A 23,081-nucleotide genomic window follows, 5' to 3' on the forward strand; every position below is an offset into this window, starting at 1 on the left:
CGCCCTGCCGCCTTCCCGGAACCGCCCACGCCGCGGGGAAGGCGGGGCCGCAGACACCCGGCGGCGCGCCCAGCGCCCCGCTATCTGCAATAATTGCAGCCTCCGCCGCTGCCTGGGGCGATGCGCCACCCGGAAACCGGCTCCGCCGGGCTCCACCGCAGGCCTTTGAACCCCTTTTCGCATCCATGGGGCTGAGCCCGCTGCCTGAGCCGGAGAGCGTTAGGTGAGTAGCCCCCGGAGAGCACTGAGCGTAAATTAAACCGGCGGCCGTGGCGGCAATCCTCTAGTGCCGGGCCAGAGGCTGGGAGCTAGCGCCCAGCGCCTTCTGGTTGTACGCAGAGTGGTGGGTGGGTGTGGGTGTGTGTGTATCTCCCGTCGTTAGTTGTTATTGGAGTAGGTTTTTCTTGTTCGTTTTGTTTTAGTTCTCAAATCCACCATACGTTGCTGCTACTGTGGCCTGGGTTAGCACCCCTCATGTGCGAAGACTCATCAATTCTTCCTGATTGGGGAATATAAATAAGCCCCTGCTCAAAGCGCACGCTGAGTCTGTGGCTTTATTTTACTTACCAGGCATCAGCTTGTTATGTCAGCCTTGTTATCTCACCCTGGATTCTAGTGTGTTTTGTTGCCCAAAAGATCAATAGCAGGAAGACACCACTAACTTTCTTCCATCAAGAAATCCAGGATGGGCTTCCTTGGTGGCGCAGTGGTTGAGAATCTGCCTGCCAATGTAGGGGACACGGGTTCGAGTCCTGGTCTCGCACGTGTCACGGAGCAACTAGGCCTGTGAGCCACAGCTACTGAACCTGTGCGTCTAGAGCCTATGCTCCTCAACTAGAGAGACTGTGATAGTGAGAGGCCCGCGCACCCTGATGAAGAGTTGGCCCCTGCTTACCACAACTAGAGAAAGCCCTTGCACAGAAATGAAGACCCAACACAGCCAAAAAATTAATTAACTTTTTAAAAAAAGAAATCCAGGATACCAGTGGCTAGAGACAGCAGGTGTTTTACTTTGCCATATCTACCTCTGTTTTCTCTGAAAGGCTAAAACTCCCTTTCCCCATTCGTCTATAATGGGCCCTCCACCTAATATTATTGCTGCTATACAGTATCTCATGAAATTCTGGTTTACTGTTTCTAAGTCAAGAGTGAAACATATCAATTCAGCAAATACCTGTGCATCTTCTGTGAGCCAAGCAGGCCTGGGGACAGGAGATACAAATAAGAATGGAATACAATTCCATTCTTAGGATTCCAGCTCCACATTCCAGGAGCTCAAAATCCAATGGATCAGAATATACCTAACGATTAATTAGGTAATGTGATTTACCCTATACTAATGATGTGAGCAAAATGACTGGTTCACATATTTTCTAGCATATGAAGGTCTGTAGAATTACAGTCCTATTGACTAGATTTTTGCCTTTTTAGGGTTTCCATAGAAGGCATGATAGAATAAGTAGGGAAAATCAGTGATGTAGGTCTGAATCCTGGGGCCTACACAGAAAGTTGCTGTGCTGGATATGGAGGTTTGGCACTCATGCTCAGTCCTACCTGTGGCTAGTGTGCCTTCTTGTACAGGAGAAACAGGAAAGCTAAAAACATTTCCCAGACTCCCTTCCAGTTAGAGTTCTGGGTGTAAATTAGAGTTCTGGATGACTTGCCTGAGATTTCAAAGGCAGACATAAGGCAGAAAACTCCCTGCTCCTCCCTGATGTTTTTGGCTGTTTTCTGTTAGCACAGAAGGTGCACGAGGTGCCAGTGTCCAGGCTCTAGAACTGTGGGTGTTGGGAGGGACTTACAGCAACCAGACTCAGCATGCCATGTTGAATCACCAGCCCTCTGGCTGTCAAGAGGCAGCTGAGGGAGGTAGTGAACATACTCTGAGTTCCCTGTGCAGACAGCTTCCAGATCGCAGCTTCTCAGGGTCACAGGTACCGTATGCTCTTGAACTCCTTGGTTCCTGTAGGCGGCCTGATTGTGGCAAAAATAGTATATTCCCTGGTGGCTCATCTAGTAGTGTTCTGGAAGTCATTCCTAGAGGCCCAGCCAAGACCCTGCACTTGTAGCCCTTTCAACAATCTCTAGCCTTTCAACAATTCACTTAATTCTCTGTATAAAATCTTTCTGCTTAAAATGTTTGGCATGGTGTCTGTTTTCTGCATTGACTCTGAGTAATACGTTTGCTGTATAGCCTCTAAAAGTCACCTAAAGCTAATCTCTTCAGTTTCTTTAGATGGGAAATGAAACCATGAGATTAGATCCAGGGCCTGGCAGTGAGTTGAATGCCTTCACTTGGGCTCTGCCCTCTCTAGTTGCTACAGACTCCTACATTTGAGTTGGCCCCTGAAGGTATTTGAGTTTGTTACCCATACACTAGATTACCTCTGAAGTCTCTTGCTCTACAAGTATAATGTAAAACATTTCTTCATTTAAAACATTCTCAGAGTATATCACAAGAGATTGTTGACTATCTGGTTCATGACTAACTGTTCACAAGTCCTGTTGGTAATTGGGAGGCCACTGACTCTTGGTTGGCATACAAACCCTAATGATAGAACAGATTTTTCCTCTTGGGAAAAGGAATTTACATCTTTTTCACACAAAGCCTAGGAAACTAGTATGTGGGGAGATGGACCTCCCTGTATATGCACTTGTGTAATGAGGGAGCATTCTTCATAGTCTTGGGTCATACATGTTAAGGAAAGTGCAATGATGATAAGTTCGAAGGAGTTTTGAACAGCCTTATAAAGTTATTAAGTATACCTTGCCAATACAGTAAAAGATCTTTATGTGTTTTTTTTAGGAATCTATTTATGTTTCTGTGGTTCATAAGGAGGAATGAAAGGTTCGAGTTTACCAGTGTCCCTTATCTGTGCTCTTCAGTACAGTACATGTATGCTTCTTTCTCAAGGAAAATCTCATGAAAGGAAGATAAAGCACTGAGGGACTTTTTTTTTTTTCTTTTTGCGGTCCGCACTGTGGCCTCTCCCATTGAGGAGCACAGGCTCCGGACGCGCAGGTTCAGCAGCCGTGGCTCACGGGCCCAGCCGCTCCGCGGCATGTGGGATCTTCCCGGACCGCAGCACGAACCTGTGTCCCCTGCATCGGCAGGCGGACTCTCAACCACTGCGCCACCGGGGAAGCCCGCACTGAGGGACTATTTTGGGACTCCTTGATGTACTTAGTACTAGTTTAAGGTTTTCTGTGACGTAGGCATTATCACCATTTTGCGATTGAAGAAAATTGTCCAGACTGGCTAAGTAACTTGCCCCAAATGGCCCAATTAGGAGGCAATGACGCAAGAAGGATTTACACTCAGGGTTTTCATGTCCTTTTTCCTCTGACCGCTCCACATAGCTTGCATATGATGCTCATTATGAGCTCATTGACATGGATGTGCACAAAATTCCCTACCTGTGCTTTCCTTTTTACCCCTTACCCTTTAATCATGTGGTTCCTCTGCCTGTAATGGTCTTTCTTTTCTTTTCGAGACTAAGTCATCTTTCAAGGCTCAATTCAAGTATCAGCCACGTAGGGCATTGTCTCCTCTCCCCTGTTTAACGCTATGCCTGCACTTCTCACATTATAATTAAATTACCTTAAGGTGGCACTAGCTGCTGTAACAGATAATCTCCAAAACCTCAGTAACTTAACACAATAGAAGCTTATTTCTCATTCATATAAAGTCCAACCAGGTGTTCAGCTGGTGGCCTTCTCCTCAGTGATTCAGGAATGCTAACTCTTTTTATATTATGGCTTTGCCACCCCCTAAGACCTTGGAGTCCTTAGTTTCCAGGCAATGGACAGGAAAAGAGAGAGCATAATGTAAAACATGGGAGCTTTCTTACAGCAGTGGAAGTACAACACATCATTTATGCCGCATCCCTTTGCCAGACTCAGGGACTTGCCACACTGGCCTGCAAGGGAGGCTGGGAAATGTCAACTATCTGTGTGTCTAGGAAGCAGAGGAAACTGGTTTGGTGAACACATAACAATCTCTGTCCCTTTCTTAAAGAGCAGAGACTGCATCTCAGTCATCTTTCTGTCTCTTGTGTTTACACACCATAGAAACCCAGTAAAAGGCTGATGGACTTCAATGATTGTGAAAAGATGGGGTTGCTTATCTCATGTGCCTTAAATTAAAACTTAACCACACTTCATTATGGTTACCTAGGGAATGATCTGTCATATTCTGACTAGGTTGCAACCTTTGACTATAGGAACTGTGTCAGACTGTTCACATTCAAATCCCTAACACAAGGGCTAGAACATGGTAAGAGCTTAATAGAGGTTTGTTGAATGAATGAGTCCTTAGAGAGAAAAAAGAGGAACAGAGTTAGTCTACATGGAGTTAGGAAATACTAACTGAGACCGTGACATTTGGGTTCGATCTTGAATGACTCAGAACTTTACCAAGTAGAGAAGTAAAACATGAAACCCCAGGCAGTGATGGTAGTTGTGTTCTGTTGTTCTTGTTTTGTTTCATGAGTAGAAAGTAACAAAACAATCATATGTTTATAAGCCCAACTTTTAAAAATTCAATATTCAACTATTACAACTAAACTTCAGGGATAGGGCAGAAAAATATATATATAACCTTACAAGCCATGCAATCTCTAAAGACTAAAAGAATGGTGCTAAAAACCTTGGCACTGATTTTTAGCTGCTGAAATGTTATTTTCTGGACATTTTTGAGAAATTTCGATACGAAGGCAGTGTTCTATCAATATTTGCTCATCCTCTGTGAAGGTTTTGCACCATGTCAAGAAGCTAGGGAGACATGTGTAAGCCAAAGGTTCCTCATCACTGCTCCTTATCAGAGCTTCTCAGAGACGGCTGTGCATCAGAGTCACCCGTTGTATTGGTTAGGATGCTTTTGGCTATAAGTAACAGGATATTCAGCCAAAATTGCCTTCAAAAATACAAGCTTCTTTTCTCATACGACGAAATATCTAAGGCAAGCAGATCCAAGGTTTGTTCAGTAGCACGTTGATATCAAGGTCCAGGTTGCTTTCCATTAGCTAATCTTGACTTTTTCTTCATGGATAAATGATGGCTGCTAGAATTCCAAGAAACACAATCCCCATCCACAGCTTCATCCTCCCTGCTAACAGACGCGCGCGCGCGCGCGCGCGCGCACACACACACACACACACACACACACACACACACACACACAGACAAAAAGAGAAGAGGGTTCTCCTCTTGCCTCTCTGTCTTTATATTAGGAAGGAAAATCTTACCCAGTGGTCCGCAATAGCCTTGCCCGCAAATTTCATTGGCAAGAAATGAATCATGCTCATCCTTAAACCGACAGCTCGCAAAGAGGAATGTTACAGAGACTGACTTAGATGAGTCATGATTTATTCCTAGGGCTGGTGAAGGGACCCACTGGCATACCTGAGCAGTGGCTCTTAGGTAGGTAATAAGTCACATTGCCACACTTGGGGAGATTCAGTCTCTGGAGATTCTGATTTTAGTAAGCCTAAAAGTAATATTTTAAACTTTCAATTACACATATTTGCCTTTGGGTGGGGGGAGAGGTTTTTTACAAAGAGAAGCAAGTATTGGGTCCCTTCTTACCTAGGGATAATTTCCTTTTATTCCTATCTCATTGCATAGTGTTTTACTTCATGATGATTCAGTCAAATCACTATATTAATTGACGAAATAGAAGAGTGGTTGTTTTCTTTTGATAACTTGATTGCATGCAGTTGGAACACTTAATCCTTTCCGATAAGGTAGTTCTCATTCAAGGAGACATTCTGAGTCATTTCAGTAATTAATTGTCAAGGAAATTTTAAGCCCTGCTCTTCACTTAATCTGAATTCCTCACTGATGGAATAGGGCTTCTTTGGGGAAATGAGCATTAGATCAGAGTTGATTAGCAGAATCCAGAAATTGGAAAGTTTCAATATGTTCTACATAGAAATACCGTATGGTATGGAAACCCTACACTTTTAACATATAAATGGATAAACACCGCAGATAGGAGATTTTTATTATAATTGTTGCAGAGTACTTAATGAACAATCATGGAGATGCTTTTTCAAATGCGTGAATACAGAGTACTCCAGCAATATATGTAAATTCTCAGTACAGTCACCCCATTAAATGTCAGCCTGTCCTACCAAAGACAGAAAAGAACAACCATTCTTTATCCATGTAATGATCTTTCAGCAGTAATTCAGTTGATAGCAGTAAGTGTATTTTACTTGCCTAAGGGCCTGTGGACATTTGCAAGTTGATAGTTCTTTCATTTCCTCTGGAATATTACAGAAAGCACTTTTAAACACTTAGATTAATAAGATAACCTGAAAAAGAGAAGGTTGATTTAACAAACCTCTTTCTATATATGAAAGCGTATTTACGGAAGTTTTTAAAGTGTGCTTCACTTGCCAGGAGGAACAGGGGTGAGTGGACAGGGTTTCTGCAGCTCCACCTTTATCTGTCCCATTTGTTGGATTTCAGGATAAGGTTTCATTTAACAGAAGATCTCTGGCTTAAAAAAATATTTGAAAATTGCTGTAGAAGCTTCTAGGCAGTTCCTCCATCTTCTTTGAAAACCACAAAAACAAAAAAATGACTTAAATTGTGGCAGGTGGAATTAAGTTACCTAAAATCAAATTACCAGAGTCTATCTATGAAAAATATTATTACCAAGGAAAGCTGTGTCGTTTTCTTTTCTCTAAAGCTCTAAGAATTGTGTAAATTCTTTTAAAATGTATTTTAAATTGCATTTAAAAATCTTTTTTTAAATTTATTTATGTCTTTTTGGCTGCGTTGGGTCTTTGTTGCACACAGGCTTTCTGTAGTTGCGATGAGTTACTCTTTGTTGCGGTGTGAGGGCTTCTCATTGCGGTGGCTTCTCTTGTTGCAGAGCACGGGCTCTAGGCACGTGGGCTTCAGTAGTTGTGGCGCACGGGCTTAGACACTCCACGGCATGTGGGATCTTCCCAGACCAGGGCTCGAACCCGTGTCCCCTGCATTGGCAGATGGATTCTTTACCACTGTATCACCAGGGAAGCCCCTGAAAAATCTTCTTATTGTAAAAATACTAACAATAAAGAAACATAGAGGATAAAAATGAAATTCCAACAACTCCATTTCCCTCCCCAAAGGCAACTAATGTTAACAGACTTTTTCCTCTTTATTTACGTATATATACATACCAGAACTGCTCATATTCTCTTTTTTTTTTTTTTTTTTGCGGTACACGGGCCTCTCACTGTTGTGGCCTCTCCCGTTGTGGAGCACAGGCCCCGGACACGCAGGCTCAGCGGCCATGGCTCACGGGCCCAGCCGCTCCGCGGCATGTGGGATCCTCCCGGACCGGGGCACGAACCCGTGTCCCCTGCATCGGCAGGCGGACGCTCAACCACTGCGCCACCAGGGAAGCCCTGCTCATATTCTTGGTCTATTATTCTTGATCTTCAGTTTTCTCTCAAGTTTGGAGGAAAGACAAAGTTCCTTTGAAGTCCACAGCTCTATGATTTTGGTGGCATATGTGCCTAATACCGGAAAATAAAGCTCAAATTAAATCAAGATAGTTTCTAAGTATGTGTATCAGTCCTGTAGGAAATTCTGTATACTGGGAATGCTAAAGAGAGGCATGATTGGCCAATACCCTTTGCATTTGTTTTTAGAAAATACTTGACCTACTAACTTATAAGCAAGTGGGCAGTCACAACAGTCATAACAGCCATGTCCCTGGACTTATGTCAAGCCTCATTCTTCTATTGAAATCTGTACTTGAATCAGAGAACTTTGATTAAACTCACATTATTTACTGAATTTATGAAGTCTATAAAATTTTACCATTTGAAAAAAATACATTTTTTTCTAATATGGTTTACAGGTTGTGTATCAGTCTGAATAAAGCAATATCCTGATTGAGAGGCAAGAAAAAAAACTTGAAAAAACTTGGTTCTGTGTATAGGCCCTTTTACTGTTTATTTAAAATGTACCTTACCTTCCTAGTTCTCAGTATAATTTTCTGATATACAAAAATCTCTCAAACCATCTAAGTTTAACTGGATTTTTTTTTAAATGAAAAGCTTCTTAATTCTTAGAATCTTAAGTCACATTTAAGTGGCAAGTTGTCACCTAGCCAGTTAACTGATAATTCAGAATATGTAAACAATATTTGTCAAGAGAATAGAATAAAAGTTCTTATTTCATTCATTTTGTTACCAATGTTGTGCAACTTAAATGGATTAGTAAGAATTTTTTGTTTGTAATAAACTCTATAACATTGATAACAATGGAAAAAAGTAGAGCTGAACAAAAGATAGAAAATTTTAATATTTATATTTGCTTGTGGAATGTGTTTTCAAACTTATAATTAACTATGGGTATATACAAGTAGAATTTTAAACAAAATATAACAAAAATGTAAAATTATAATGCAGTGACTTGATAGAAAGGACATGAAGTCAAAGATATAGATTAAAGAACTATCTCATTTCACAAATTTTTATAGTTTTACTATGGGGCTTGGCGGATACTGGCTGTGTTCACTGAGAAAAGTTATTTAGCTTCTCTAAGTTTTAGTTTTCTTATTTAAATATGAAAGAGATTGGACAAGGTAATTTCTAAAGGTCTTTCCAACTTTTATTATTCCATTAAATTATGAGTGATTTTTAGCTGCTTAAAAGCCATCTAGTTTCTCCATATTTCCTCACTTTTTAACTTTTCCATCTCAGACACCTAGCATCTCACATCGATTCTTAACTCTGTTGAAGCTTTACTGGACCCAAAGACTTTTAAAGACTTCCATGAACACAATAAAAAAAATAATTAGGGTCCATTAACTATAGTATATCATTTAACTAGCATTGTTGAAAAACAAAGCATTTCATTTAAATTAATTTTATTGGTAACTGACACCTATTTTACTGAATGCAACATTTTTGTTTAACATTCGCTTTAAAGAAAAGCTCTAAAAATTTGCCAACACAGAATGCTAGGTTTGAATATTTATGAACCATCCAGGCAACTTGAAAAGAATTAAAGTGATCTTGTTAAGGAGTATAGTTTTTGAGTTCACATTTTGATGCATATATAAATAAACAAATTCTAGAGAAAAAAAAAAAAAGAAAAGCTCTAAACTGTACTGTATATTTTAATGACGTTTAAAACAAAATATTTCCACTTAATTTTTTTCTTTTCATTTTCTTAAAGATGTAGAATCACCTTTCTAAACATCTGTTATTATACAGGGGCTCCTTCAAGGCCAATTCAGGTATGAAAATTCTTACTAAGGATTTATTTGGTGGCAAGTGACAGAAACCCAACTCAAACCGGTAAGAAATGTATTGGCTCACCTAACTGAAAAGCAGCTGCTTTCAGCGGTACGAGCAATGCTTTTATTATTGCTTTTTATTATTTATTATTGCTTTTATTATTTTTTTTATTATTGATTATTAATTTAGAGCTTTCTCTTTCTGTCTTTCCATACTAAGACTCTGCTTTGTTCTGTGAGTAGTTACCTCATTCTTTAGAAGGCTTTTCTTGTATGTTACAATGATTGTCAACAGCAAGTCTGGGCTTAGCAACCCCGACAGAAAGAAAACTCTTTCTTAATGGTTCCAGTAAACACCCTAAACCTGACTCTCATTGGCCAACTGTGGGTCACATGCTCATGCCTGAACTGGTCAAGGTGACCAGGGAAGGAGTTCCCTCGCTGGCCAAGTGTGTTCTCATCTCTGGAGCATTGGTGGAGCATGGGGATTAGAGAGGGAAGGATAAGAGTCTCACATGAGCCTTATGTATGGGGAATAGAGGAGGCATGGATTCCACAAAAGAAAATTAGTGTGCTATCACCAAAAAAAGGGGGGAGAAGCATGCTTGGCTGGCCAAAACTATAAATATCCCCTATGAAAAAGACATTTATTCCCACATTCTGTAGCATTAGATTGCAATCTTTTCCATCTCTTTCATTGTCAGCTGTCACTCACGCTGCTCTCAATTTGTCTCTATCACAATCTCTTCCTACATTTTAATGTATAACATCATAAGAGGGTTTGGAAGTCAGATGAGCAAAATCATTAGAATTGTTTTCAAAATAAGAGTTAATGCACTCTGAGAACTTGAGAGCCTCTCTATGAGTAAGGAGTATAAACTTTCTACTTTTTTTTTTTTTTTTTTTTTGCGGTACGCGGGCCTTTCGTTGTTGTGGCCTCTCCCGTTGCGGAACACAAGCTCCGGACGCGCAGGCTCAGCGGCCATAGCTCACGGGCCCAGCCGCTCCGCGGCACGTGGGATCCTCCCAGACCAGGGCACGAACTCGTGTCCCCCATATGGCAGGCGGACTGTCAACCACTGCACCACCAGGGAAGCCCTAAACTTTCTACTTTTTAATGGACTTCATGATTTTTCTTACAGTCCTTAAAAAGCTCATTTTTCCATATTTTCTGATTTCTTTACCTTCTTCTGCCTTCTTAATGGCGGATATACTATTGTAAATTTGTAAATATTGTAAATTTCAAGACCCAGTGACTATGAACAATAAATGCCATGAACATGGTTGCTTTAAGTTACATTTTTGTGATTTTTCTAAATTTAAGTTGGGTTTTGAAATGAGACTGGTGGTTTAAGTATTCTTTTGGAAATGGAAACATAGCAGAGTATAAACAAACAGAGCTGACCAGTTGTAAGTTGTTTTACTGGACTTATTAAAATACTGGTATTTTATTTTACCTTTTCTCTCTGCAATACTTCTCTGATCTCAAACAGTACTTTGGTATCCATGGGGGAGACTATGGGAGAATAGGGACATTTTTTTAAACACAAAACTATATGAATTCTCGAAAATAGCATATATTGTGCAACATGCCCAATTTTGATTTTTTATGTTAAAAAGGACTAAAATAACATTAATAAAATGAATTCTCAAATTCATTTTAGACAGTAGTGTTACGTCCCCTAATCAAGAAGTTTGCCTTGAAAGAAAGAGGTTAAAATCATGATCAAAGAAAATGAATGGAATTATGTAGTAAATTCTTCAAGACTGGGGAGACCTTGTCCTGCTTTAAGAGGAAAAGCAAAAAGCATCTCAGAGATTTATGATAATTAGGGAGGAGGAATATGAGTGGCTAATAACCAACACTAGTGAATGCCTACCATATCCATGGTTGGACCTACTCTTGTCTCCATTGTACAGATGGAGAATTACTTACAAACAACCTAAGAAATTTGGTATATGATGGAGCTGGACTTTAGGCCAAGTGCCATGGTTTGGGATACAATGTCCAAACTCTCCAGCCTTGTCTCTCATTATCCATAGCCTCCCACCACAGGCTCTAACAGAGTTTTCCCTTGCACCGCACTGGCTTTCATGCCTCGATGCCTTTAAGACAAGGGTTCTCTGAACCCAGCATTTTCCAGTCAAAATGGCATTCTTTCTCATGAGTCTAAAGTTTGAAGTATTTAAAATTTAAAAACTATGTATATATATACATAAACACATACACATATGTAATGTATCATTCTATATACTTATATTTATTTTATATAATATATAATAAAAATCAAACTGAAGGCTTTTTGAGATGCCACTCTGGCCAACATTGTATTCTGCAAGGAAGAAAAATGATGATGGTGGTGGAAAGGGTATCATTTTCATTGAAATTTTAAATGCAAGCATCTTGGCATTTTGTTAAACAGAAAATGATGCCTTGAGGCAGGGGTCCTAGCTAATTTATCCCTGTCTTTATGGTCTAGCATAGTGCCTGGCACATATTAGGCACTCAAATGTGTATTGATGGGCTTCCCTGGTGGCGCAGTGGTTGAGAGTCCGCCTGCCGATGCAGGGGACACGAGTTCATGCCCCGGTCCGGGAAGATCCCACATGCCGTGGAGCGGCTGGACCCGTGAGCCATGGCCACTGAGCCAGAGCGTCCGGAGCCTGTGCTCCGCAACGGGAGAGGCCACAATAGTGAGAGGCCCGCGTACCACCAAAAAAAAAAAAAAGTGTGTATTGAATTAGATTTTCCCTTCTCTCATATAATTTTCTCTTTGGTTCTGACAGTGCTTATAGTTTGTACCTCTATCATAATACTCATCGTACTTGTTGCATTAGGAATAAGTTTGGTTACTAATAAAAAGAAAACTTGGTAATAGTGGTTTATACAATTACTCCAAAGCTTGGCAGTCCAAGACTGACGCAGCAACTCATGGTGTCATCAAGGAACCAGCTCCTCCTCCTTTCTTGTCTACTGTCCTTGTATAGGGGTTTTATTTTCATGGTTAAAAGATGACTGTTGGCCCTCCAGGAGGTATATCTACAATCTAGGAAGGAGAAAGAAACATGAGAGGGCAAAGAGTAAACAGTATGATCCTTGAAAGGTCTTGCCTTATTGTTTGGGAATGAAAGCCCTCCCCAGGGACTCCCACTTATATCTCATTACATAGAACTATGACACATGGCCACCTGTAGCTGCAGAAGTAGCTAGGAATTGGAATATTTGGCTTTTCAGCCCATATAGCATGGGAAGCCAAGGGAGAAGAGATTGAAGTGGGTGCTTATGAAGGCAACCTACAAGTCTGCCCTACAGGTTTTTTAGTTACCTCATACAAATTTATTTTTCTTGGTGTACTGTAAGTCTGTAGAGAACAAAGGATGTGCTTTGGTAATCTTTGAATTACCCACAGTGACTACCAAGAGTCTGTCACAGCACTTATCACAGTGTCTAAGACATTGTGGCTGCTCCATCATTGTTGTTGTATTTTTTTTAATTTCAATTTTGAAATAAGAACTAGACAGGAATTAGTGACTCTGGTTTCTCTGAATATGATGGAATCCGTAGATTTCTCTTTGGTGACTCATTTCCTCATATCAACATTGGAAAATTACCTGGAGCTTTCCTGCTTCAATTTGACCCATTAGAGAGGACAATTTAACAGTAATATTGCTGGGATTATTTGCAATATAACTCAGAAAACAGGGTGGGAAGGAAATCATATAAAAATATGGTAAACGAGGGCTTTTTCAAGAAAGGTAAAAAGGTAAGAATTAGGATTATATATTGTAATCAAAGAAAAGATTAGTAATTGAAAGTTAAGAACAGTCTAATTTAAAATATTTTAGCCACTAAGGGGAAAAATAAGTACAGTTCATTCATTTAAATCTCAAATTGCTGTTCTATATCTATACTCTTTCTCCTTCAAAACAGATCCTGTTCATCCCTCTATCATATTCTTAATTATAAATCATGGAGAATCAAGATAAAACAATTAAGCATGAAGATTCAGAACCATCCACAGAGGTGAATCACACAGCCTCCATGTGTCAAGTACAACAGGTATGATCAAATGTAGAACATCCCAACCATTTCCTTAAGGAGGGGACTACATTTCCAAATCTATGATAGAATTGTGTTCTCTTCATTCTCTATCACTCAATTAACAATTCTCCCCATTCTTAAATCCCCAAACTGGTGTAGGAGGTGTGACTGCCAGTTTTCCTAGATAGTCATTAGCAGCTGGCCCTACATGGAGAGCCTGTGAAGTGCTTTGTGTTCCCAGCCTAAGCCCTAGAATGATTCTGGTTTCTTCCCTCTTCATTGCTTAAATTAAAGTAAATGAATGAATGTAAATTTGTTTTCACCACAGATGATTATCTCTTTCTGAATCACTCTGACATATTTACCAACTATGGCCTTGAATCATATTTTAAATAGGCTCATTTTTAAGCCCAGTATTGAAAATCATAATGAGATTTTATGTGACTCAAGCATTTGTAATACTACAAACAGTGACTCAATGGTAAATACTCCTCACATAGTTTGTTCTTATTCTGAGCATTCTCCAATTAGCTAGTAATAAAGCTGTGCTTTTCCTCTGTAAAGTGTTAGCCTTGATTCTAGCAACAGAAATTTGATTTGTGATGTGATGGCTCAGTAACTATAAAAATGTACAGCAAATATATAGTTTTAAGGATTTTTTAATTGCTCTAAACACAGGAGGAAACAGTTATGAACCCCAGAGGTATAGATGGAAATGAACCAACAGAAGGAAGTAACCTACTGAATAGCAATGAAAAAATGCAAGAAACACCAGCTGAACCAAATCACTTGCAAAGACTAAGACAGACATTTGCTTGCCCTCCACGTGGTTTACTGGATAGAGTAATAACAAATGGTATGTAAATGATAAGGATGAATTCAGAACAAGAGGGTAAAAGATGAAGTTGTTATAATGAGAGACTCCAAAGTAATATGGTTTAAAGGACACAAAGACGTTTACTTCTCTCTCACATAAAAACTACAAGGTGAACAATTCATAACGGTATGTAGCTCTGCTCCATAGTCATTCAGGGTCCCAGGCTGACAGGGCTCCACCATTTTCGACACAGGGCTACCAAGAGCAGTGTTGTCACCACCATTCCCGCTAGCAGGAAGAGGGAGAGAGCAGAGGTCAAGGGCATTTTCCTTTTCTGTAAGTAATTTCACAGGATTATGTTAGGCCTCCAATGAGAAAAATGACTGAGAAATTACTTATAAACAGAAAAGCACCAAATAAATGTTGGTTGTTATTACTGTTAAGTCATGCCACTGACATTTGAGCAAACACAGCTCAATTTATACTTCCAAACAAATCCTTCATTTTGTAAGTAAAGACCCTGGTTTCCAATTCAACTTATTGCTGCTATTACTTAAAATTGGGGGGTTAAGGAGGGGGAATTCATCTCTGCACTATTTTGATGTGTTAGGGTTGGGAGATGTTTGTCTTTTAGGAATGGATTTGGTCTTTGGAGGCATCCCAACATTATTCTGATATCAATTTGATGAATAAATGGACGTTCAATTTCAGTAATATTGTTTTTGTTCAAAAAGGAAGTTGTGTGCATGTATACTGCATGTATATTGGAGGATGTGTAATATAGTAAGAAAAAGGAGAATGGGGTTGAAACTTCTCTATAAAGGCAAATTTAAAGACAGTTTCAAAAGTTGTGTTGAGGAATGACAGCATCATTAAATATATGGCTTCCCCCAGTAAATATGTTGAAGAATGTAACATGTTTGATCTAGAAGTTATATTTACTGAAAAATCAGGCTCACTTCTTTATACATATACTTCATTTGTGAGCTCTGAAAAACATTTTTATCATTCGCCACTGGGACAATGGAAGCCAAGTATGATACGTTATATTGTACTTCAGGCTCTAAATATGTTTTTAATGAAATTAGGTAAGTTTCTAAACCAGCATGAGAAAAAAGTCTCAAACTTTACTTAAAACATGTAGAGAAAACCAGGTTCCGGAACATACACTAGTTGAGAAGGCAACTAGTTCTTTTTATTTTTTTTAAACTTTCACCGTTCAAGTTATGGCACACTTCTAGTTAAAACATGTACACTACAATGGATATGGATTGCATTAAGGAAAGGGGTATAAAAGAATGATGTGATTTGGAGACTAGTTTTATAAAATTCTATAATCATTGTCCTTAAAGCTGCCTGAGAAATGGGGACTCACGGTACATAAACACCTCTCACTTGTTTTCTTATACTTCCGTTTCTGAGGCTTACAAGACTGCTTTTTCTCCCTGTACTCCTTCCTGTGACCCTTCATCATGCAAAGTATTCTTCTTAAGAAGTAAATCTTACATGTGAAAATATTATTTTTCAAAATTGTAGATAAGAAATAAATTATTAATTGAATTAAACATGATTTAGAGAAACCTTATACATGTACACTCACTATGTATTCAGAATTTCATTTTGAGTATGAGGAGGGAAAAGCGAAGTTAGGGTTTTTTTTAAAAAAGTAGTATAAACGTATGGGCACCAAGGGGGGAAAGTGGCAGGGGTGAGGTGGTAGTGGGATGAACTGGGAGATTGGGATTGACACATATACACTAAAATGTATAAAATAGATACCTGCTGTATAAAAAAAATAAGTACAATTTTTTAAAAAATGTAATGTTGAAGTGGAAAAGCCTTAATTCTACCTTTCTGAATTAGTATCAAACTAGGTTTATGCTGTGATAAGATACAAGTTAGTAGCTGGCAATTCCTGATTTCCCATTATATTTCAGCCCCTGTTACAAATTTCAGCCCCGATAGCCAATTGGGAAATGCTGAAGGCCCCTTTGTTATTTTGTTGTAATAGCATCACAAGCCTAGAAAATCTGGAACAATTCTGTAAGGGTTTAAAAAATGGGACATTGGACGTGATCTCTAGCAATATGTAGAGGAGACTCAATGAATAATCCTTTCACTTATGCCAGTGAAAACATCTGAAAATAGTTTAAGGCTTTTTAAATATACCTTTTATCTGTCAAGAAAACAGGAAGTCATCGGACACCAAAAACAAAGTATAAGTAGGAGAGAGAAATAAACACTCAAGCTGGCCTTCTCTCCAGAGGCTTCTGCAAAATACCAGTGAACTTGAGATTTATTCTGAGAACCGTGAGAGTATAGGAGGCTTTGCTAGAGCCGCCCAGGTTGGGAGAAGTATCATAGGAGAAGTCATTCTCCCTCACCCACACAAAGTTGGAACCCAATGTGATGGTGGATTTGAGGTAAACCTGCCCTGCAGAGGGGCCCAGTAACTAAACCTGTCTGTCTAAACTGTGGTGCTGGCTGGAGGAGGGGAGAGTCTCCACTAAAAATGGGTAACTTCATTCTGATTTGTGCTCCAAATTCATAGAAAAATAACTCAAACTGAAAATATATCTAAAAGTGGTCCCAATTTGTAAGCATCTAAACACATGGTAGAAGCAAATTCAGATCCTATCTGGAAAAACTCAGACTCAACCTAAGGCTCCAGCAATTCCCAGAGATACAGTTGCAAGGAAGAGCCCACTGTTGCAAGAAAACAAACAAAAAATCATAACTAAATGCACAAGGAAACATCTCAACATTTTCATTATCAGAAAATAGAATATAAAATATTTTTGATATCTGTAAAGAACCTAAAGAGGAAATAGTAAGTATGAGTACAAAACAACTCTTTATAAAAATGAACAGATTTTAATAAGAACCAAACTGAAGTTCTAGAGATGAAAAATGAAGTACAGTAATTGAAATTTAAAACAGTGGATAGACAACAGAGTAAGTGGAAAGAAAGCTGGTAAACTAGCAAGTAGATCTGAAGAGATTATGTACAATGCAACACACAAAGACAAAGATGGGAAATATGAAACTAGGGTTAGCAACACGGAGAGGAGAGTGTGACTATTTAATCATAGTTCCAGAAAAAAAAAGAATAGGAAAAATGGGGGAGATAAAATATTTGAAGAAATACAGAATTTATAAAAAGCATAACTCCTAAGCAAACCAAAAGGAAGCCATTCCTAAACATATACTGAATTTGCAGAAAGCCAAAGGAAAAGAAAGATCTTAAAACCAACCAAAGAAAAAGAATTCCCTAAAAGAGCTGAAATTAGACTTACAAAACAGTCACAAAAGACAGAAAACCAAGGAATAATATTTTCAAGGAATGGAAAGTAACTCTCAACTTAGAATTGTATACATAGATAAGCTATCTTTTAAGAATGAGAATAAAGATGATTCCAGATAAATAAAACTAAAAATTTGCTCCCAGCAGATCTTCATGAGAAATATAGCATGCTCTGCTACAGAGTGTTTCTGTACCATGATTTAGTTTATATGCGATGGTAAATAGGGAACTGTGTCAGTGTAATATGGAGTTTGCATTTTTGTACATAATTTTTCCTGGCATATTAATATTTAACATCATCGAGCAATAGCAGATAAGTACAAAGTGAATTGAACCCTTCCCCCAAGAAAGATCAGGTATATACTTTATTACAACTAAAGATAAAGACTTACTAACTTTAAAGATAAAGCCTTTTAAAAAGCTGAGCACCCTGGGTAAGTACCTTCTTTTGAGGCGGTTAGTTGTTCTCTTAGGGACGTCAAAGACTTAAACTTTCCACGACATTAAGCTGTCTCATGAAGCCACATGTGATGAAGAAGCTGCCAACACTTACCTCAGTTAAAAAACAAAACAAAACATTAACAACAACAAACCATTTGATTGATGGAGAAGGCTATAGTCTGGATAGGATTTGATGGAACTATTCTCTGTTTAGAGCAAATGCTCTCAAGATTCTGCATCTTGAAATAGTAAATGTGGTCCCAGTGTTGAAGTCTGCAAAGAAGAGGTTGACTATGGGAGATACAAATATTAGTGAAGATTTAACTGTGCTGGTACTTTTATTAGGATCGTTGTTGTTTCTGTTAGTGCTTTGGTCACAAGTTTTGAGTTGTGAGTAGTCTGCCCAACTCTCTGTTTTCCATGTGCCTTTCTATTGTCAATGTACGATTTTGTAGAACACAAGGTTTTCAAACAGGGAAACATTTCACATCCTAACAGACATGCCTCTCCTAAAGGAAATACTTCAGGCAACAAAATAATTGTCGAGATGAAAGGTTTGAGATGCCATAATGAATGATGATGAAAGAAAAAGGTAAGTATGTAGGTAATTCTAAGCAAACTGACAATAGAAAAGAAGCAATAGTTAAACAATAAACAATAATGCTTAATTCAAGGCAGAACTAAAATACTGGAGTGTGATTGTTAAAGTGTTCTCATGTTTCTGTGAAGACAATATAGATAGTGACTCTCTTTTTATTAACTAATGAATATTTATGGTAAAATTATAAGGAAAAATAAGGGAATAGTTAAAGAAAAAAATCCAAGATAGTAGTTTCTTCTGGCAGTGGGAAAGCAGATGGGCGATGGGATTAGAAAGGGCACACAGGTGGATTCAAAGGCACTGTGGTAATATCCTACTTTTTAAGGTGCTTGGAAATTACCCAGTTTTTTATATTACTGATGTTCTTTAAAACTTACACATGATTATAAATATTTGTATGTGTCTTCATTTTTTTTAATGTTTAGATTATATTAAAACCTGCAGATGACCACTCCTTGGTAGAAACTAGTTTTCCTCGTTTATTTCAGTTACCATGGTGGTTCTTCTGTGGGCTGTAGTTTGGTCAATTACCGGCCCTGAATGTCTTCCTGGAGGAAACCTGTTTGGAATTATAATCCTGTTCTATTGTGCTATCATTGGAGGTAAACTTTTGGGGCTCATAAAGTTACCTACATTACCTCCACTGCCTCCCCTTCTGGGTAAGTGCTAAACACATCCTGTTTACTTCAGAGTAAGTCATATTTAAGTCATATTATGGAAATAATATATAATGGTGTGCCTCTCATGCCCTCTTCCTAAATCCACATTCTTTGACACCATGTTGGTAGCTTAACATGAGCCATGGTGGAAGCATCTTTAAGACAGAACTCAGCAAGTGCTACAAATCAGGGCTTACTATATTGTTAGTCATTCACATCACTGACAAACAAGTGAAGTTCCAACCTGCATTTTCTTTGGTTCATTTTCATCTTACTCATTAACATAAACAAAATTATCAACCGATATTCATGGTGACACTATACTCGCTCGTCATAATGTGAATGACTTCTTTGCTAAGCCAGATAGTAGTCAAGCATTTATTTGTAATCTGATTTTGTCAATTCATTGTTGAACTGCAACCATAGTTGGTTATGGATATGGAGTTCAACAATGAAAAACAATGAAAGCATTCTATGAGAATCGATTGGCTCTATAGAATTTACAGCGATGATTGTTGCATATTTATAAACTGTATTCTGCACATCCCTTATATCAGTAAAATTTATAATAAATATGTAAATATATAAATACACACACACTTTTTTGGACAGCTACTTATTAAGCATTTACCAGCACACCATTGGCTGTATTGTATTATCATGCTTATTAAAATAATTTAGCCAAAAATATTCTTCCAGAGGCCGTGAGAACTGTCCAAACATGAAACACATGAAAATTAGTCTTAACACTGGACATTATATCTTTAATGTTTCTTCAAAGAATTCCATATTACAAAATTTTAATTTACCACTTTCATTATACCACAAAAGGCATTTTGTGTCCTTTTCTAACAGATTTATAAATCACTAAGTTTTATTTAAAAATCACATATCTTTCACACATATATATTTGCACACAATTCCTGAGTAAAAATTTTTCCTGTTATTTTATGTTAGTGAGGACAATTAATATTGGCTAACAAAGACCAAAATTACTTGCTTTTGAATTTGTGGTCAGCAGTTGAAGCTAAATATAAAAAGAAGTAGAGTTATTTACATTTGACCATGCACTATTTCTCAATATACTTTTCAATTTTAGGTAAAAATAAAGTTATTTTGCTTAATTCATATTATTTATCATGAGTGCTTTTTGTTCTCTAAAGTTATGAATTGAATTATTGTTAAAATGAGTTGTTTCTAAATATGCCTGTATGCTGTGATAAAGGATTGGCAATCCACCTCTTTTGTAAATAAGATACTATTGGAACACACCCATGCTCATTCATTCACATATTGTCTGTGGCTGCTTTCACACTACAATGACAGGGTTGAGAAGTTGTGAAAGAGACCCTGTGGCCCACAAAGCCTAAAATATCTCTTATCTGACCCTTGACAGAAAATGTTCGCTGACTCATGCATCTAAATCAGTTCTTCTCAAACTTTATCATGCAGAAAAATGACCTTGGGACCTTGTTAAAATGCAGATTCTAATTAAACAGATCTGGGGGTGGAGCCTGAGATTCTGCATTTTTAATAAGCTAATCATAAGTTTTCAAACATGGTTGTGCATAGGAATCACCTCATGAAGGCTTTTAAAAGCTGATGCCCAGAGATTCTGAATTAATTGATGTGGCATATGCCCTGGGCATCAGAATTTTTAAAAGTTCCCCAAGTGATTCTAATATGCAACCTAAGTTGAGACTGCTGTTCTAGGCTCCGTGAAAATACACTTTATACCTCATCCTTTTTTTTTTCCATTCTATGCCTATTATTACAACAAACTAAGTATACCACATTGCCAAGTGGTACAGACTTGGGCTTTGAGATCTCATGAAATCTCCTGGGGTGACTGAAATTATTCTGAAAGATCACATACGTTATATATCTTAGCATCCCTTTTTGTAGTGTTGCACTTGTGATAGAAAAAAGTTTACCACTTTTTATTGTAGTAGGGCCAGTAACTAAAACCGAAACATTATCTGAATCCATAAAGACTTGTTAAGACAGAATATGTGTGATGATTGCCTGTTCTATATTTTCATAAGCTCATTGAAATAATTGCTAGAGATAGAGGATGAAGGAGAATTTTTTTTATTCCCAAAATAAATGTGAAAACAGTTGCCCTGGAACACTTTCCTTTGCCCATGGTCTGGGCTGATGTGGCCACCTGATTTTGATTTGGATATTCTCTTCTTGCCTCTGAGCCCACATGGGCCTCTCCTTTCGTTGTGGGGAGAAGAACACCTTTCCTAATAGAGGGGTATTATTCTTTTTTCTCTTAATTTGTGTTATGGAAATCTTTTTAAATATGCAAAAGTTATCAATACATGACCAATCTTATTTCATCTACTCCCAAGTTTTTCTGAAGCACATTATAATTGAAAAAAATTTCCATAATACAAATTAAGAAAAAAAGAAGAATAGTCCTATATCAAAGGAGGTATTCTTTCCTCCACAACCTACATGAGAGGGAGAGGCCAACGGGGGCTCAGAGGCAAGAAGATGCCTGCCAAGTCCATATCAGGTGGCCAGAGCAATCCAGACCATTGGCAAAGGAAACTGATTCCCAGGGAAATTTTCACATTCATTTGGGGAACAAAAAAATGCTCCCTTCCCCCCTAAAACTCCAAAAAAAAGCCCTCTTAACATATTTTTGAGTTCTTGTTAGATTATTATTCTTTTTGATTCCAGGTAGTTATATGCTATAATTAATTTAGGACTGGTTTAGATCCACATTTTAAGTTTCAGTAAGGAACTATTGACATATTAATGAAATATAGGGTTAGTGCAGCATTTTGGGCTTGGTAATTCATCAATATCTATGAAAATGAAATATGCCTGTACCCTAGGGCTTAACATTTCCACTGCTAGGGATTATCCTGTGGATATACTTACACAAACCTACAAACATATAAGCTCCATATAGACAAGGACCATGTTGGTCTAGCTGCTATCTGTATTAGCAGGGTATCATAAGGGTCTGGCATGTAGTAGGCACTTAATAAATACTTGATGTATGAACTGTGCTCATTTCAGCACTGTTTGTAATGAAAAATCTTAAAGTCCATTAATTGGTTCCAAAATTATGGTACTTCCAAACAATGAGATACTATTGCAACTATTATAAAATAAGGCAGATATATATATACCAATGGGAATATATCCAGGATATATTGTTAAATAGGGAAATATTATACAATGGTATATAAACATGCTTTCATTTGTGTCCAGCACACACACACACGCACACACACACACACGCACACACACAAACATGAAAGCACACACACACACACACACACAGAGGCATGCTTAAATAGGTATAGAAACTTTCTGGAAGGGTACAAATAATCCTTAACAATGGAAACCTTTGGGGAATGAAGATCAAAAGTTGCCCTTGGGGGCTTCCCTGGTGGCGCAGTGGTTGAGAGTCCGCCTACCGATGCAGGGGACACGGGTTCGTGCCCTGGTCCGGGAAGATCCCACATGCCGCGGAGTGGCTGGGCCCGTGAGCCATGGCCGCTGAGCCTGCGTGTCCGGAGCCTGTGCTCCGCAACGGGAGAGGCCACAACAGTGAGAGGCCCGCGTACTGCAAAAGAAAAAATAAGTTGCCCTTGGGGTTGGGCATATACTTGTCACTTTACACTTGTCAGTAATTTTTAATTTTACCATAAGCATATATTATTATTCTCATTATTCTTTTAAAAATAGTTATTGTAGACTAGTTTATATTTTCACAAATTCTAGAAAGACCATGACTGCAGAATTCAGAACTTAGAGACCTTCTTCCAGATTAAATGGCAGTGATGAAAGATGCCTGGGAGTGATGCTCCTTTAACTAACGGTGTCTGGAGCAAGTCACAAAAAGCCACACGGGTGATTCTTTTCTATTCTCATAGCTTACATTCAAAACATCCCAACACTAGTAAATTTGTCCAGTCATGTAATGGGTGGTGCTTATAAGGACATG

The 23,081-nt window shown here is 38.4% G+C and overlaps 1 protein-coding gene across 9 annotated transcripts in view; it reads left to right on the forward strand.

The window, feature by feature from the left end:
• Window positions 1–62: 62 nt before the first annotated feature.
• SLC9B2 (solute carrier family 9 member B2) overlaps window positions 63–23,081 on the forward strand; it is a 46,044-nt gene continuing 23,025 nt past the window's right edge. The window contains exons 1-5 of one of the 9 annotated variants that reach the window (XM_032632240.1): window positions 63–223; window positions 9,225–9,356; window positions 13,179–13,307; window positions 13,968–14,145; window positions 18,941–19,111. In XM_032632240.1, the coding sequence (XP_032488131.1) occupies window positions 13,218–13,307; window positions 13,968–14,145; window positions 18,941–19,111 (439 nt within the window). In that variant the 5' untranslated portion in view covers window positions 63–223; window positions 9,225–9,356; window positions 13,179–13,217. Of the gene's footprint in view, window positions 224–7,387; window positions 7,419–9,186; window positions 9,357–13,178; window positions 13,308–13,967; window positions 14,146–18,940; window positions 19,112–23,081 lie in introns of those variants that run through there. The other 8 variants (XM_032632232.1, XM_032632235.1, XM_032632236.1 and 5 more) reach the window with 8 other exon arrangements.

The sequence above is a fragment of the Phocoena sinus genome, chromosome 5 (assembly GCF_008692025.1).
Source record: "Phocoena sinus isolate mPhoSin1 chromosome 5, mPhoSin1.pri, whole genome shotgun sequence".
NCBI classification, from domain to species: Eukaryota; Metazoa; Chordata; class Mammalia; order Artiodactyla; family Phocoenidae; genus Phocoena; species Phocoena sinus.